At 45.6% G+C, this 13,100-nt stretch overlaps 1 protein-coding gene across 1 annotated transcript; it reads right to left on the bottom strand.

Annotated features, from left to right (window-relative positions):
* Nucleotides 1–9,593: 9,593 nt before the first annotated feature.
* LOC126562451 (uncharacterized) lies at nt 9,594–11,720 on the bottom strand. Its single transcript, XM_050218963.1, has 2 exons — nt 11,594–11,720; nt 9,594–10,615 (listed from the first exon to the last, which is right to left on the bottom strand). The coding sequence occupies exons 1-2, from the start codon at nt 11,718–11,720 to the stop codon at nt 9,594–9,596; spliced, it is 1,149 nt and encodes a 382-aa protein (XP_050074920.1).
* Between the last annotated feature and the right edge of the window lie 1,380 nt (nt 11,721–13,100).

Raw genomic sequence — 13,100 nt, 5'->3', positions numbered from 1 at the left:
CGTTTTTGTGGTAGCTATGCAATAAAAAATTGTGTATGTTTTTTTAAAAGTAAAACGTGTCTCCCTCTCTCGTCCACTACGCCGCACTTTAACGTGTCACGATTGCAATCGATGGATTTTTAACGAACTCGTTGAAACAGTTGGTTATTCTTTTTTTTTTTTTTTGAGGTTTGCTCTTGTTGTTTAAAGATGGTAAAGTGTTTTTTGGAAATTAAAAATCCGAATCGTTTCCATGACACGGAGGTGTCTCCTTCGGTGTACGCATCGATAGATTTCGAGGTTAAGAAGCGTGCGAGTAAGTGGCGAGCGCAACGCAACGCTCTGAAACCGAAACTGAAAGGAGCTGCCGGATCACCTGCCGAAATGCGGGAAGCGAAATAAAACTGGGTTGCTTAAGTTGGATGGCGGTGGCGTGCGCTTTTGGCACGGTTCGGTGACGTTTAGCAATGTGTAACCGTTGTGTGTGCCAGGAAGCAATAGGAAAATAAATTTTCGTGTGTGTGTACCAATTAGTGTACGTTTCCCGGTTTGAGCTGTTTTGTTTTTTTGAATGTTTTTCGGTTTTTTCTTTATAGGAGTTAAGATCAAAATATTTCTTTTTAATAGGACACATAAAGGTGTCAAATAGAGTTCAGTTTGTCCTCCATATGCGTATTACAATACTGCTTATTTCGCTCTATTCAAGCCTAGCTGTGAGACGCCAACTGATCACCTAAAAATTTCAAGTAAATGTCGAAGCCGCTCGTTGATGATGTAATAACAAATCTCAAGTTATTAAGATTTTTCGATGCCTAGCTAAAAAACCGGTGCGACTTGAATTTACATCCAACCGAAGGAGGAAAAGAAGGGTTGAGACGCATTGGGACCCAGTTTTTGAGTCCGGTTTTGAGTTTGAGTTTTGAGCCGTAGGAGCACACAAAGAGCAAACCGAAGCCAAAATCACCACAATCAATTATGATTGGTGTGATGGTGGAAAATGAGCTAGAAAATAATAGAAACACAAATCACTCTAATCCACCCAGGCAGGGGGTGCCAAACGTGCGAACGTCTTATCTGGTCGGATCGTTCGACTGATTGACAGTAGCCCACACTCACTTACTAAGGGGGGAAGCTACCACGAAGACGATAGGCACTGGCACTGACATAAGCGACGCAGGCCGTTAATTAAGAGCATCGTAGCCTTAGCCATAGTAGCAGTAGTAGGTCGTTCGTTGCTCTCTGACACGCTTGTTAATAGTTTATTTTTTCGGTCGTTTCTTTTGCTGTGCCGTTCCATACCAAGGCGCAAAGGCATATTCGCAAGTGGCAGTAGCAGCGCACTGTGAAGCGCAAGGGGATGGAAGAAAATAAAATTGTGTCGCAGTTTGTCTCCGGAGAGCCCTGTTGACCCGGAAGGGTGTGGAAGGGATGTGGAAAGGGAAGAAAATAGTGCCACGGAAATTCACCATAATGATAATCACAATTCGCCGTAGAAAAGGGAGGCGGGATACGGAAGAAGGAAAGACATCGGGCAAGATGGAAGGTTTAATAATAAATATCTACCACAAGCGGCAGTAATATGAATTTCCTATTCACGGTTACAGCGATTGTGGGAACCTTGACTTTACGGGCTGAGCAGATGAACGCGCGAGACATTGACACGCCGTTCATGAAGCATATGTACGTGCAGATATTGTTCATTGTCTGATAGAAGGCTCATAAGAAAAAACGAAGCTATAAGTGACGGTCAAGAGGATAAGAGCCAGAAACGGATAAAAGAATGTATGTCTGGGGTAGATATGTGGAGGTCACACTCAAAGTTGACTAATAACGCATGATCATTATAGTCACTGGCGGAGGATATCGACCAGTACGGCCAATTCGACAAGATTCCAATCCTCCATTGACCCTTATTCGTATGATAATATATTACCTTTATCCTCCACACTCAAACGGTATGACACACATCCGGCAAAGGTCTTTCCGGTCTGGTCTGTGGCGTGCGTCCCGATAAGGCAATCCAGCAGGGTCACTATCTTAATTGACAGCTTGAACAAATAGACAACAACAAAAAATGTTAAGAATTTCATCCGAATGCGGCTATCTTAGTGAGCTTTGTTTGGGAAAGGGAGCTATTATCAAATTAGCACTCGCGTTCGTTGGGAGACTTGTGAAACTGTGCGAAAAAAGTCCAAAAAACCAGAAGCAAACTAAACCAAAAATCAAATAATTCAATTTGAAGCTTTCGGATGAACGCTGCTCGACGTTTGGCGGCAGTATCTAATGAGACTAATTTGTACGAATCGGTTGCCAAAAAGGGGGTCAGTGATGCTTTATTCACTTTATTATTGAGCCACCGGGAATCGGCATCAGGTCAAGGGAAGAAAAGGGGAACTATTGTGTACGGGAGTTTAAATGACTAAATAATTTAAGCCAAACAGTAATTGCATGACAAAGTTTCAACCAAGTAGTTTTTTTGCACATCGCAAACGAGCTCTGCTTCCCCTTTTTTTTTACATTTCAATGCCCTTCAGTAGGTCAGAGTTAATCTCACAGGTAAAAAAGGAATACTAGCATAAGCACATTGCATCGCTTAATGTTCATCACGCTGTCAGATTTAATTCGCTCGATAAGCAAGCTGTTGCGGTGTGTTGCTGTGTGTCCGCTCGATCTGCTAAACACTTCATTAACATAGAACTGTGACCGCTTATCTGCCAGCTGGTACGGTAGCTTCCACCAAACCTTGAGCCGCGATAAACGGCCCAAGTGCTGTGAGAATATGTCAGGGCCGGTTCCCAGTGGGCGAATGCAACGAATCTCTAAACGCCCTACGCCTATTGTTTCGCGGCGACGCCCTCAAGTGCACCTAATGTACCTTTTTGTTCAGCAGGAATGTAGAATTAAATGGCTCTAGCGGTGCACGTGTACGTGGCGATGCTACGGGTGCATAAGAAAGAGGATGATGATGGTTGGGCCTGATTGCAGCTTGATTCTGCTTTCTTACAAGAAATGTCACGATATGATAAAAGCTGGTACGTTAATAGCATTTTAATAGAGCATGAGAGGAGCGCGATGGAATAACTGCCTGCCACCGGAAACGTAGTGCAGGGTTGCGTGTGAGTCCATCTGACCGCCATGATCATTTTGGATTGTGGCAGTTAATCACGTAATGGATCAAATTTACAAAATTGCGCTTCGTGAACTGTTATCGCTTCATATGGAGCAAAATTTCAGTACGGAGGATTGCACAGCGGTTTGTCGCTTACGCGATCACGTGTGAGTCATTTAATAGCAAAACGGTAATAAAAGTGTTTCCTTCTTTCCGGCAGCAAAATAAAATTGTGTGTTTTCATGTCAATGGAATTATTTATATTACATCTTAATGTTAAAAATAATTTTTAAGGTTTAAACTAGAATTCACAACGATTGATCTACCTTGAGCATATGAGGTTCGTCTCTTTGAGTCTTTTGACATTTATTCCTTATCTGAATTAATGCACCCAAAAGCAATTTTTTCTACAACATGAATTGTGACTATGTTACGATGCTCGATGCTATCTTATCATACGTTACAATAATCAATCATATCAAAAACAGGGATTATTTTGATCGCTTTTTATGTTATTTAGATCAAGTATGTTCGATCAAGTAAACACGAAGTAGGGCTACCCATAATTTAAATAAAAAAACCTCCCCACACGGTCATACGTGGTATTCTATAAAATCGATCTTATAATAAAATTTTATTTCTTGGCGTCTGTAGATCGCTCCATCGTCCTTAATATAATTTTCATGTTTCACAATTTTTTTTTGACGAACTGCGAATGTGATGTTTATAACAGCTTTACACTTACTCTTACTATTACCAAAGATAATAATCCTCAATGAAATAGGGTACAACACTTTCAGCTAAAAACAGAAATTGATAGAATAGATACCTCTAGATAGAATCTTCACACAACAGGACTGGGGTTCAAATCCCATCCAGGTAGTTCCCTTATACGGTGGATTGTCAATACAACTACGGGATATGGTATAAGTCTAGTAAGCTATTCGATGACCAGAGACATATCAGGTCGATAAGCCAAGAAGAGATAAAAAGTGAAAGATCATACCTCTCGAAATAGGGTTCGTCTCTTTAAGTCTTTAGATAGAACAAATCAAACCAGCATAACTAAACATTTCCCACGGAGAAAAAACGTTTTCATCGTAATAAATTGCACCACATACGATCCTGTGAAAAACTGACTGAAATCAGTCTAATTTATATAATTCTTCCCCTCCACAAGTATTCAAAATGATCGATAACACCCTTCGAAATATGTAGGGTTCGTCTCTTTAAGTCTTTTGATAGTCACAACACAAATCAGAGCCAAAACACTTCCCACCTCACGGAGAAAAAACGTTTTCATTGAAACAAATTGCACCACATACGATCATATGGCAGCAACACGATTAGAAATCGCTAAATTTATGCCAACCTGTAACACCGAAAGAGTTGATTGCTCGATAATGTGTGTGTGTGTGTTTCAGCCAGCGGACGAGTTGGTGTATTACTGCCCCCACACGCTACAGTTTCCTGTGTTTCCGGTCGTTTTGCAGTCGAAAGTGAATCTGAATGTGATCAGCCAACCCGACCCGGCCGTTTTGTTTTCGTCTTGCTTTCCTCTCTTGCTCTCTCTCTCTCTCTCTCTCTCTCTCTCTCTCTCTCTCTCTCTCTCTATTAAACAGCCACCCATCTGCCTCCCTGGATACGATCCGATCCGTCGACCTACGGTAAAAATGCAAATTCAATCGCAACATCCCCCACGCACACCCGGGCCCGGGCCAATGTTTGTGGCTGATGCTGCGTTGGAGTAGACGACTGGAGCTGCTCTGAATGAAAATGAAAAATGGAGGACGGCCACCACCGACAGACGCAGGTAGGACATTCCTTGCAGAAGTCTGCGTAGTCTTACGGGTCAACCTCTAGCGAAGGTGAGCCGCACCTTCCCTCTCTCTCTCGGTCACCCTACACTCTGCCCACTTGCAAACCAAAGGCGCCCGGATCTTCACCCTCGTCGATGACGCCATCGAGTAGATCAGCGGCCCATGCACGGACAGATTTTGCGGATGCGTAGGTAGATCGTCGTGTTAAACATAGCCACGGAACATAAGCTACAAAAAAATGAAACAAACCCCAAAAAAGATCGTTTTGGTATGTGTGGTTTTGTGCGTGTTTGCGCAAAGGTTCCCCCCGAGCCTTATTTGGAGCTGTTGCGTACGCGCGATCGCAGAAGTGGAATGTAATGTCATAATAAAAAATACAATCATGATACACGTTGAGAACGTGTCCTCCTGTTTGGCTTGCAAATCATCCAGTAAATATAAGAAATATGCTCCAGAAATATCCAGAAAGGCTTTACTTTCGATTTTGAAAAGATCGAAGCGAAGCAACAGTGGGGATCGATAAGATCCTTTCTACGCAGCCCACGTACTTGGTGGTTGCTTCATTCTGCATCACTTTCGATTCGCGCAATGTCCGGCACTCGGAGCGCAATTAATACAACGTGCCAAACACGTTGCAACACACCACCAGCACCAGCACCTCGCGACCACACGATCAATTGGGCCTGACCCTTCGTGGGTAACGCAGATGAGAATGGTATGGCAGCATAAGAAAAGGCTAGAAGCGAAGATCGCGTCATATCGTGCAGACTGGTTTTTCGATCGTCTCTCACCTACAACTGAGAGGTCGAACTGATACAGAGCGAGAGAGAGATTGGCTGGTGTTGGCCACCAAAACAAAACGACTCGGATATGGTGCCGGACCCATGTGGGTTCTCTTTTAATAGGGGATCGATATGGGGCGACTGATGGGGGAAAGGGGAGACGCTCAAGAGCGACGAAAAGCTTGTGCTGGTCATTGAAAAGGTCTGAGACCGTGGTGTGTAGGGTAGAAGGACACAGGCTTCTGTTTCATCTCACTTGGTCTGGCACGTTAGCCAACAAACATGTGGCGTTGAGTTTAACAATTTTTAAATGCACACATTTAAATATAATGCAACTTTTACTTTTCATTGTGCTAAAGCAAACGTATTTTTTCCTGACAAAACCTGTTCCATTCGATTACGTACTTTAACCAGATATAAGAGAAAAAGTTAACTGAAAAACAAATAAAACACTCGCTTGCCTGTTGTTGCTTCAGCCAAACAACACAGTTCCTCTCGATGCCTATGCCCCACGATCGGGACGCTCCCGGACGGGTGACCATTGCGTAATTGTTTGCATTATTACATAAACACGGTAAACGCTCTCAGTACGACTTACGGCTCGGTTGACAGTTGTTAAGTGGTTCTGTTTACAAAATCGCTGGCCGCGACCTAGAAAAATGAGCAAAAGCACCATTTTCCTGTCGCAACCGGAACAAGTGTCACTGTTAGTTTCCAATCTGGCAACACGATGCAGGACGATGCGCTACGGTCAAATAGAAGGTGCAGCGGACTTTTCGAAACGTATCTCGTCGAAGGTTGGCGTTAAAAAAAACACATACAAGGGCACGTATGGGCGCGCTTGGAGCACACGCGCACGGTACCTCTGACACTGGAAAGTACACCAACACGATCGTACAATCATCACAGCGCAAACACCGTTTGGGTTGAGGTTCGTCGCTAGGCGACACATTGAAATCTATCGTTGCTTTTCACGGACAAGTGCCTACTGTGATCTGCCGTACGTACATGTTCGAAGAAACACTTTTCGAGTGCTCTCTTTCACACTTTAGTGATTCCCCGGTGTGGCTGATGCTGTTCCTTGGGCCGCCAACACCCACAGAGACACACACGAACTGTGACACATTTTATTATTCACTGCACGTTTTTAATATTTTTTTTCTTCTCGCAGCTTCAAGTGGATTACCATAAGTTGCCGCTATTTTTGGAATGGATTTCGTTTTCAAAAATATTCCTCCAACACTTCACACGCACACACACACACACTTGTCTCGTAGAAATTGCATTGTTTCGAAGTGCTGCTGCTGGACATTTGCTCTCGGAACGGAAGTGATGCCGGCGGTCGGCTGCTGCTGTTGCTGCTGGTGGCCAAATGGTGTTTTAAATCAAGATCTATCTCATACGGAACAATGGACCCGCACTACAAACTGGCCACCCGTTGGGTAAGTAAATAAAAAAGAAACGCTTCCCTTGTGATCGTGGTCCGCGAGCGAGCTGGCTGGCTAAGGCTACGGGAAGAAGGGACTCCGGAAAAAAATGGAGGGAAAAAGCAACTTGCTACACCACCGGCAACTTCTCTCCCAACAGGATGGGGGATACATTCCGCTTGCACAATATCGAATAGCTCTCGCTCTCACGCTCGCACTTCAAGGTGTGCACCATCTTTATCCTCCGCCCTTTTGCTTGTGTCACACAGGGCCATGCTTACACACACATACACACACACACACAGGGATGCACTTTAGGCGTATCCGAGAAGCGACGGTTGCTGTGATTCATGCGATTTATGCGCGCACATTCCTGGAAACTGAAACTGCGCTGCCCTTACCACCAACGTAATTTTACCACCCAGCGCCCTTCTCACACTGGCTCACTCGCTTCGCTCACTCACTGGCTCTCGCTTACGACAGCAACTCACCTGCACGGATTCTTCGCAGCAACAGCACGGCGGACACACAAGGGCACAAATAGCTTCTAAACACGGTTTTGCACTGGGTGGACGAAAAAAAAAACCACACACACATACACTCACGAACACAAATCCACACCCTGTTTGATGCTGCTGCACTAGACCGCGCCCGGTTGATTAGCTTTGATTGAGCTACTATGATTTGCACTGTTAGTACTGTACCGGAATTACGTGAGAAAACAGAAAAAAAGCAGTTCAATGCGTCAATAGAACCACCGTCGTATTCACGTCAGGTTATTGTGGTCCGCTGGTTCGTGCCGTGCGTCCGAACGCTTGCGCTGTTCAACTGTTTTTGTGTGCGACGGTTCGATGGTTGAGCGGTTTGAGCCTCGGCACAAACGCTGCGCGAAAGATGACTCTCAGCGTTTGCTGCACTATGGGTGTGCGAGGGAGAAAAGCTTGCGAGCGAACACATACGAGAGGATTGAAATTTTATTGAATAATATTGACTTTGTGATATAAATTATCAGGTGAGGGATGTCAAACCTTCGTACCTGACCAAGACAACCTTGGTCAAAGATAAAAAGACTTTTATCTTGGACAAGATAAAAGTCAGAAGTGATCGATGAAGAATTATTTTTCAAAAAAAATAAGAAATATATATTTTTATATTAACCGAGTATGCCCGGGATAAGGCAAAGAATAAGGAGGAAATGCCTTATCAATATGATTATAAAATTTACTCAACACAAGCGGTGTTAACAATACGGCACTGGACCGTCATAATTAATTATAAATGAAAAATAAATAAAATTATTATTTTTATATAAAAAAAGTTTAATTACAGAAGTGAGAATACTAATAGCCAATAATAAAAAATTATAATCGATATGGTTTTATGCCTTTATGTTATGTTTATACAATTTAGTCATCACAAGTCATACGTCAAGTCATCATAAATCCATACGGTCCCTAGTTATCATAAATCGAGACGGTCAATCAATAGAATTTGTTTTTAAAATTTTCGACAATAGAAAAAAATTAAACCTTTTTAACGACCCAAAACCATGAAAACCATGCTCAAAATACCCATCTCACATAACAGTTGAGCTTTCGATGGAGCTTTCGGAGCTTACAGTGAAAGCTTATGTTTTATATGTTTCACCATAAGCTTTGCTAGCTTTTTAAGAGCTTTTTCTTTGCTTATGCTACGAGAAGGGTGAATAGAAAAGTACCATAAGAAAGGAATAAATAAAATAATGCTTGAATTACTAAATACTATATCCATCGCGCTAAAAGTCTTGCTGCACTAAATTCTACAACAAACAATCTTTGAGGCGGTGTTTAGCTTCTCTCAAGAGCAGAGGAGAATTTAGCCCTTCTGAAAACCTTAGCGGAAACGGCTTTGGGGTCGTATAAGAGACCCTTGTAATTCAAATTCCTGTGAACGAGGAGCAGAGGCGAATTGAAGGAATTCTTTGACGGTACCCTTCATGCTCCAGAAGACATGTTGCTGACAAGAGGCATCGTTCAATGTACTATACTTGAGGGAGGAGAAGGAGATCTTTCAAGGCAGCCATCGGCCTAATCCATCCGCCAATATTTACAACAACCAATTCGTTCTGTGCCCCAAGTGGCCGCTCAGTCCGCTTATAGGAAGATCCGTGCCTCTGCTCAAGAGCGCACTCTTAATTTCTTTCACGAAAAACTTTGCAAAACATTCAGAAAAGACAACCTCATCCACATAGTTATTGGTAGTATTTACCTAATCTTTATTTCATTCGCCCAACGTTCGCTTACAGAATGGACGAATGCTGCCGAAGAATATCTTACTCTCTTGCCAAGCAAGTGCGCGAATGGCACCGGAACCGGGGTGCCAATTAATTTTTTTAAAAACGCACCCAGCGGAAGCAAGCGGATAGTATGCAGGTAATACACAGTAAACAAAATGTTACATTCTCGCTCTCTCGCATCCTTATCACACAAACCACCCACTACTGCTCCTCGGCGGACGAAGAATCGTAACCAGCCGACTGTAGCAGACTTTCGTTTTCGTTCAGCTCATCATCCTGCCGCTCAACTACCGGGATAATCCGTTCCGGCTTCGGTGAACTTTTAACGGGGACATCGTCGGTGACCTCTTTCGTCGCAGCTGGTGCAGCTGCAGTGCTAGAGGAAGCAGGCACCGCGGTGGTTGTCGTGCTAGGTGCAGTGGTCGAGCTGGGCAAGCTTTCCCCATCATCCGTTTGGGTGGATCCTTTCACCGCGACAGTTTCCACAGCTCCGTCAGCTAACGAGACGGCGGCGGCGGAGGCGGCTACTGTTGGGGAAGATGTGCTAGAAGATGTACTAGGAGCTACAGTAGTGGTGGTGGTTGTCGACGTCGTCGTAGTGGTAGTTGTCGTCGTTGGTGCAGGGGTAGTAGTTGTGGTGGTGGTTGTCGTCGTAGTGGTCGGTTCCTCGGTGGTTGTCGTTGTGGTTGTTGTGCCGGAAAGCTTCGACGGTTTCGAGGGACGCGTACGACGACCACGTGTGGTGCGGGACGTTGCGCTAGCCACCGTACTTTCGGTCGGTTCAACAGTGGGCTTCGAAAATCGAGACGAGATTTTGGTGGGCTTCACGGACACGGTGGGTTTCGGGGAGGTCGAACGAGGCAACTTGCCAGGACGCGTCGGTCTCGTACGACGCGTCGTTCCAGAGGAGGTCACACCATCCTCACTCTCGGTGGATGCTACTGTGGTGGTGATCGTTACCGAAGATCCGGAAGATGCTTCCGTTGTGGACACACCCTTGGAAGCATCTCTCAGCAGTGGACTATACTTTTTGCGAGCAAACAACCTATTAAGTCCTCCCTTCGCTGGTACGGGTGCGGATGTAGCAGCGGCAGCGGCAGCAGTAGTCGTTTCCTCTTCAGCTAGCTCCTTCCCCTGTGCTTTGCGATCTTCCGCTGGGGCTTTGTCGGCCAGATTGTCCGCCACCGGGATGCCTGGGCGGCTCTGATCTTCGTGCTTGTAGACTGAAAAAATCGATTGAATACGCTGTAAGACAAACTCCAACACCGGCCCAAACCGCGACTCTGTACCTTCACCCCAGACTTTGGCGGGCAATTGGCTAGTGTTTGTGGTGGTGGAGCTAGTAGTGAGCGTGCTAGTGAGAGTGCTGTGTGCAGTGGTGGTGGTGGTAGTGCTAATAGTAGTAGCTGGGGTAGTAATATCAGCGCTATTTAGTACGAACGTTTCCGGGCTGCTGACCCGACGCCGGTCACCATCACCGATACCGTCCACCTCGTCGTAGTACGGGATCTCTTCCTCGAGCGGCTTGTCCGCCACCGACGGTCGCTGAGGATCGTCGAACGCAAATGCGACGGCAGCATTTTGTGCGCGTAGCTGCGCTAGGAAGTAATCGCTGAACGAGCTGAAGTTGTTGCGCTGCGCGTATAGACGTAGCTGCCCGTCGTGGGTTTGCGCTACCCGGGTGATCTCTGCGTCTAAAAGCAAGCGTCGATCGTCACCACCACCACCCTTATTACTATCACCGTTACCCCCGGTACTGACACTTTCTTCCATACCGGCACGAACCCGGCCCGGTACGGTCAGTGTGTTCCTATTGTTTCTAGTGCGATGAATGGCGTTGTTCGTGGTGGATGGGTTATTTAATCGCTGCGTATGATTATGAGCGTGAAGCGTGCGGATGAGCATGTCGATATCGACTTTGTTGTGATGATGATGATGAAGATGATGATGATGATCGTGCTGATATTGGTCGAAGTGTGAGGAAATGTGATTTGCATCGAAATGTCGTCTCGATCGACGAAAGGAGTACGGTGGGAAGGAATGGGAAGAGGGAAAACCATGGGCATGTTGATGATGATGTTCGAGGTGATCGGGGTGATCGAGATGGTGTGATGGGTTGTGAAATGGGCTGAAAGTGGCAAGAAGCAGAAGCGCATACCGTCGCTGGCGGTGTGAAGCAGAAGCTGAAGCAGTCAACTGACCTTTGGGGCCACCGAGGCGCGTACGGCGGAACAGTGCCGCCCGTGCACTCTCCTCCAGTGGGCTGGCAAACACGCTCGATACCGCCAACACCAGCACCACCAGACACACCTTGCCAGTTATCCTCATGTTTTTGCTACGTGGAAATATCGAACCGGACCGCTAGGGAAGCTCGGCGCTAGGGACTGCTGAAGAAAGGGGAAGGAAAGGGAAGAGAAGAAAAGAGAACACCCCACTATTGTTTTACAAGCTCACATACACACAAACACAGAAACACACTCTTGCCACCCTCGCAGGATCTTTGACCCGTTCGATTGTTGCACAACGAACCTTTATTTCGACGCTTTTACTGTGCTTCCTTCTGCAGCGAAATCACCTTTTCCAATGGCCTGCCAGTTCACTACACGCCCTGCGGTACCGTGTCACACACTAGAAGGCGTGTGCGCACCTTCCTCGTTTCCTTTAGGTACCGTTCTCTTTTCTTTTTTTTTCTTTCGTGTGTGCAATTTCCTTTCAGAAAGAACACAGACACTCGCTCACAGACGATTCACGATCGCTTAGTACACCGAGGGCACACACCACCGCAAACAGGCACGGCACGATAAGCGACTTAAACCATTCAAACTAGGGAGGTTTTCGGTATTCGGCACGACCTTTCCCCCTCTCTCTTTCTACGAGTGGCCACTCCTTACCACAACCAGACTACGGTTAGACCCTTTCGGTGTAGGGTGAGAGAAATCTCCGTTTGCGAACGGTGATCACGTTTCACAAGAACTCACCCTTTTTTTTTTTGCACACACAAACGCACCCACACACGTACACACGTACACCCGGTTCACGGTACGATTGGTACGGCGGGCAAGAAAATCTACAACCGAACGCGGATGCGATTGATCACAGAATGAAAGGCGGCTTCTCAGTGGCAAGGCGCAGGCTTCATTTCACCACCATCGGGCGCCAAAAAGAGGGCTGACCGAGTGTGCGAGCGGGACACTAGAGTCGGGAGGGTTGCACGCAATATCGAAATCACTACTAGTACGGGGGGGCGGGGTGGGAGTTTTCTGTGCGATGCGCGAGACCGACCGAGAGACACGCCGACGACGACGACGACGACGACGACGACGATCAAGAAACGATGTGAATGTGTGGCTGTGGCGGAACGAACTATTGGAAAGGATCGGTCAAATGGTTAGTATTTGAAAATAAGATTTTAAACTGTTAAACTGTTTGTAAAGGAAGGTCCACACGCTCCCCAATAAAGAATTATGTCAACCGATGGAATGGATGTGCTTTCGTGGATTTGAACTTCATTTTTGTCACTTGAAGAAATTAAATAAAGTAATATAAACAATGAAAATTCAAATAAATAATATTGGTATGATGTAAATCGTTTTTTTCTGTTTTGTGCTAATCAATCTGCAAGCTTCAAGGATACCTATGGGACCATTTATTGGGTACTGCCGAATCATTACCGATGAAAACCTCCTCAAGCTTTATGCCAACCGTTTC

The sequence above is a fragment of the Anopheles maculipalpis genome, chromosome 3RL, assembly GCF_943734695.1.
Source record: "Anopheles maculipalpis chromosome 3RL, idAnoMacuDA_375_x, whole genome shotgun sequence".
Lineage (NCBI taxonomy): Eukaryota > Metazoa > Arthropoda > Insecta > Diptera > Culicidae > Anopheles > Anopheles maculipalpis.
Note: the sequence above shows the minus strand (reverse complement) of the source record. Positions and strands in the feature narration are given on the sequence as shown.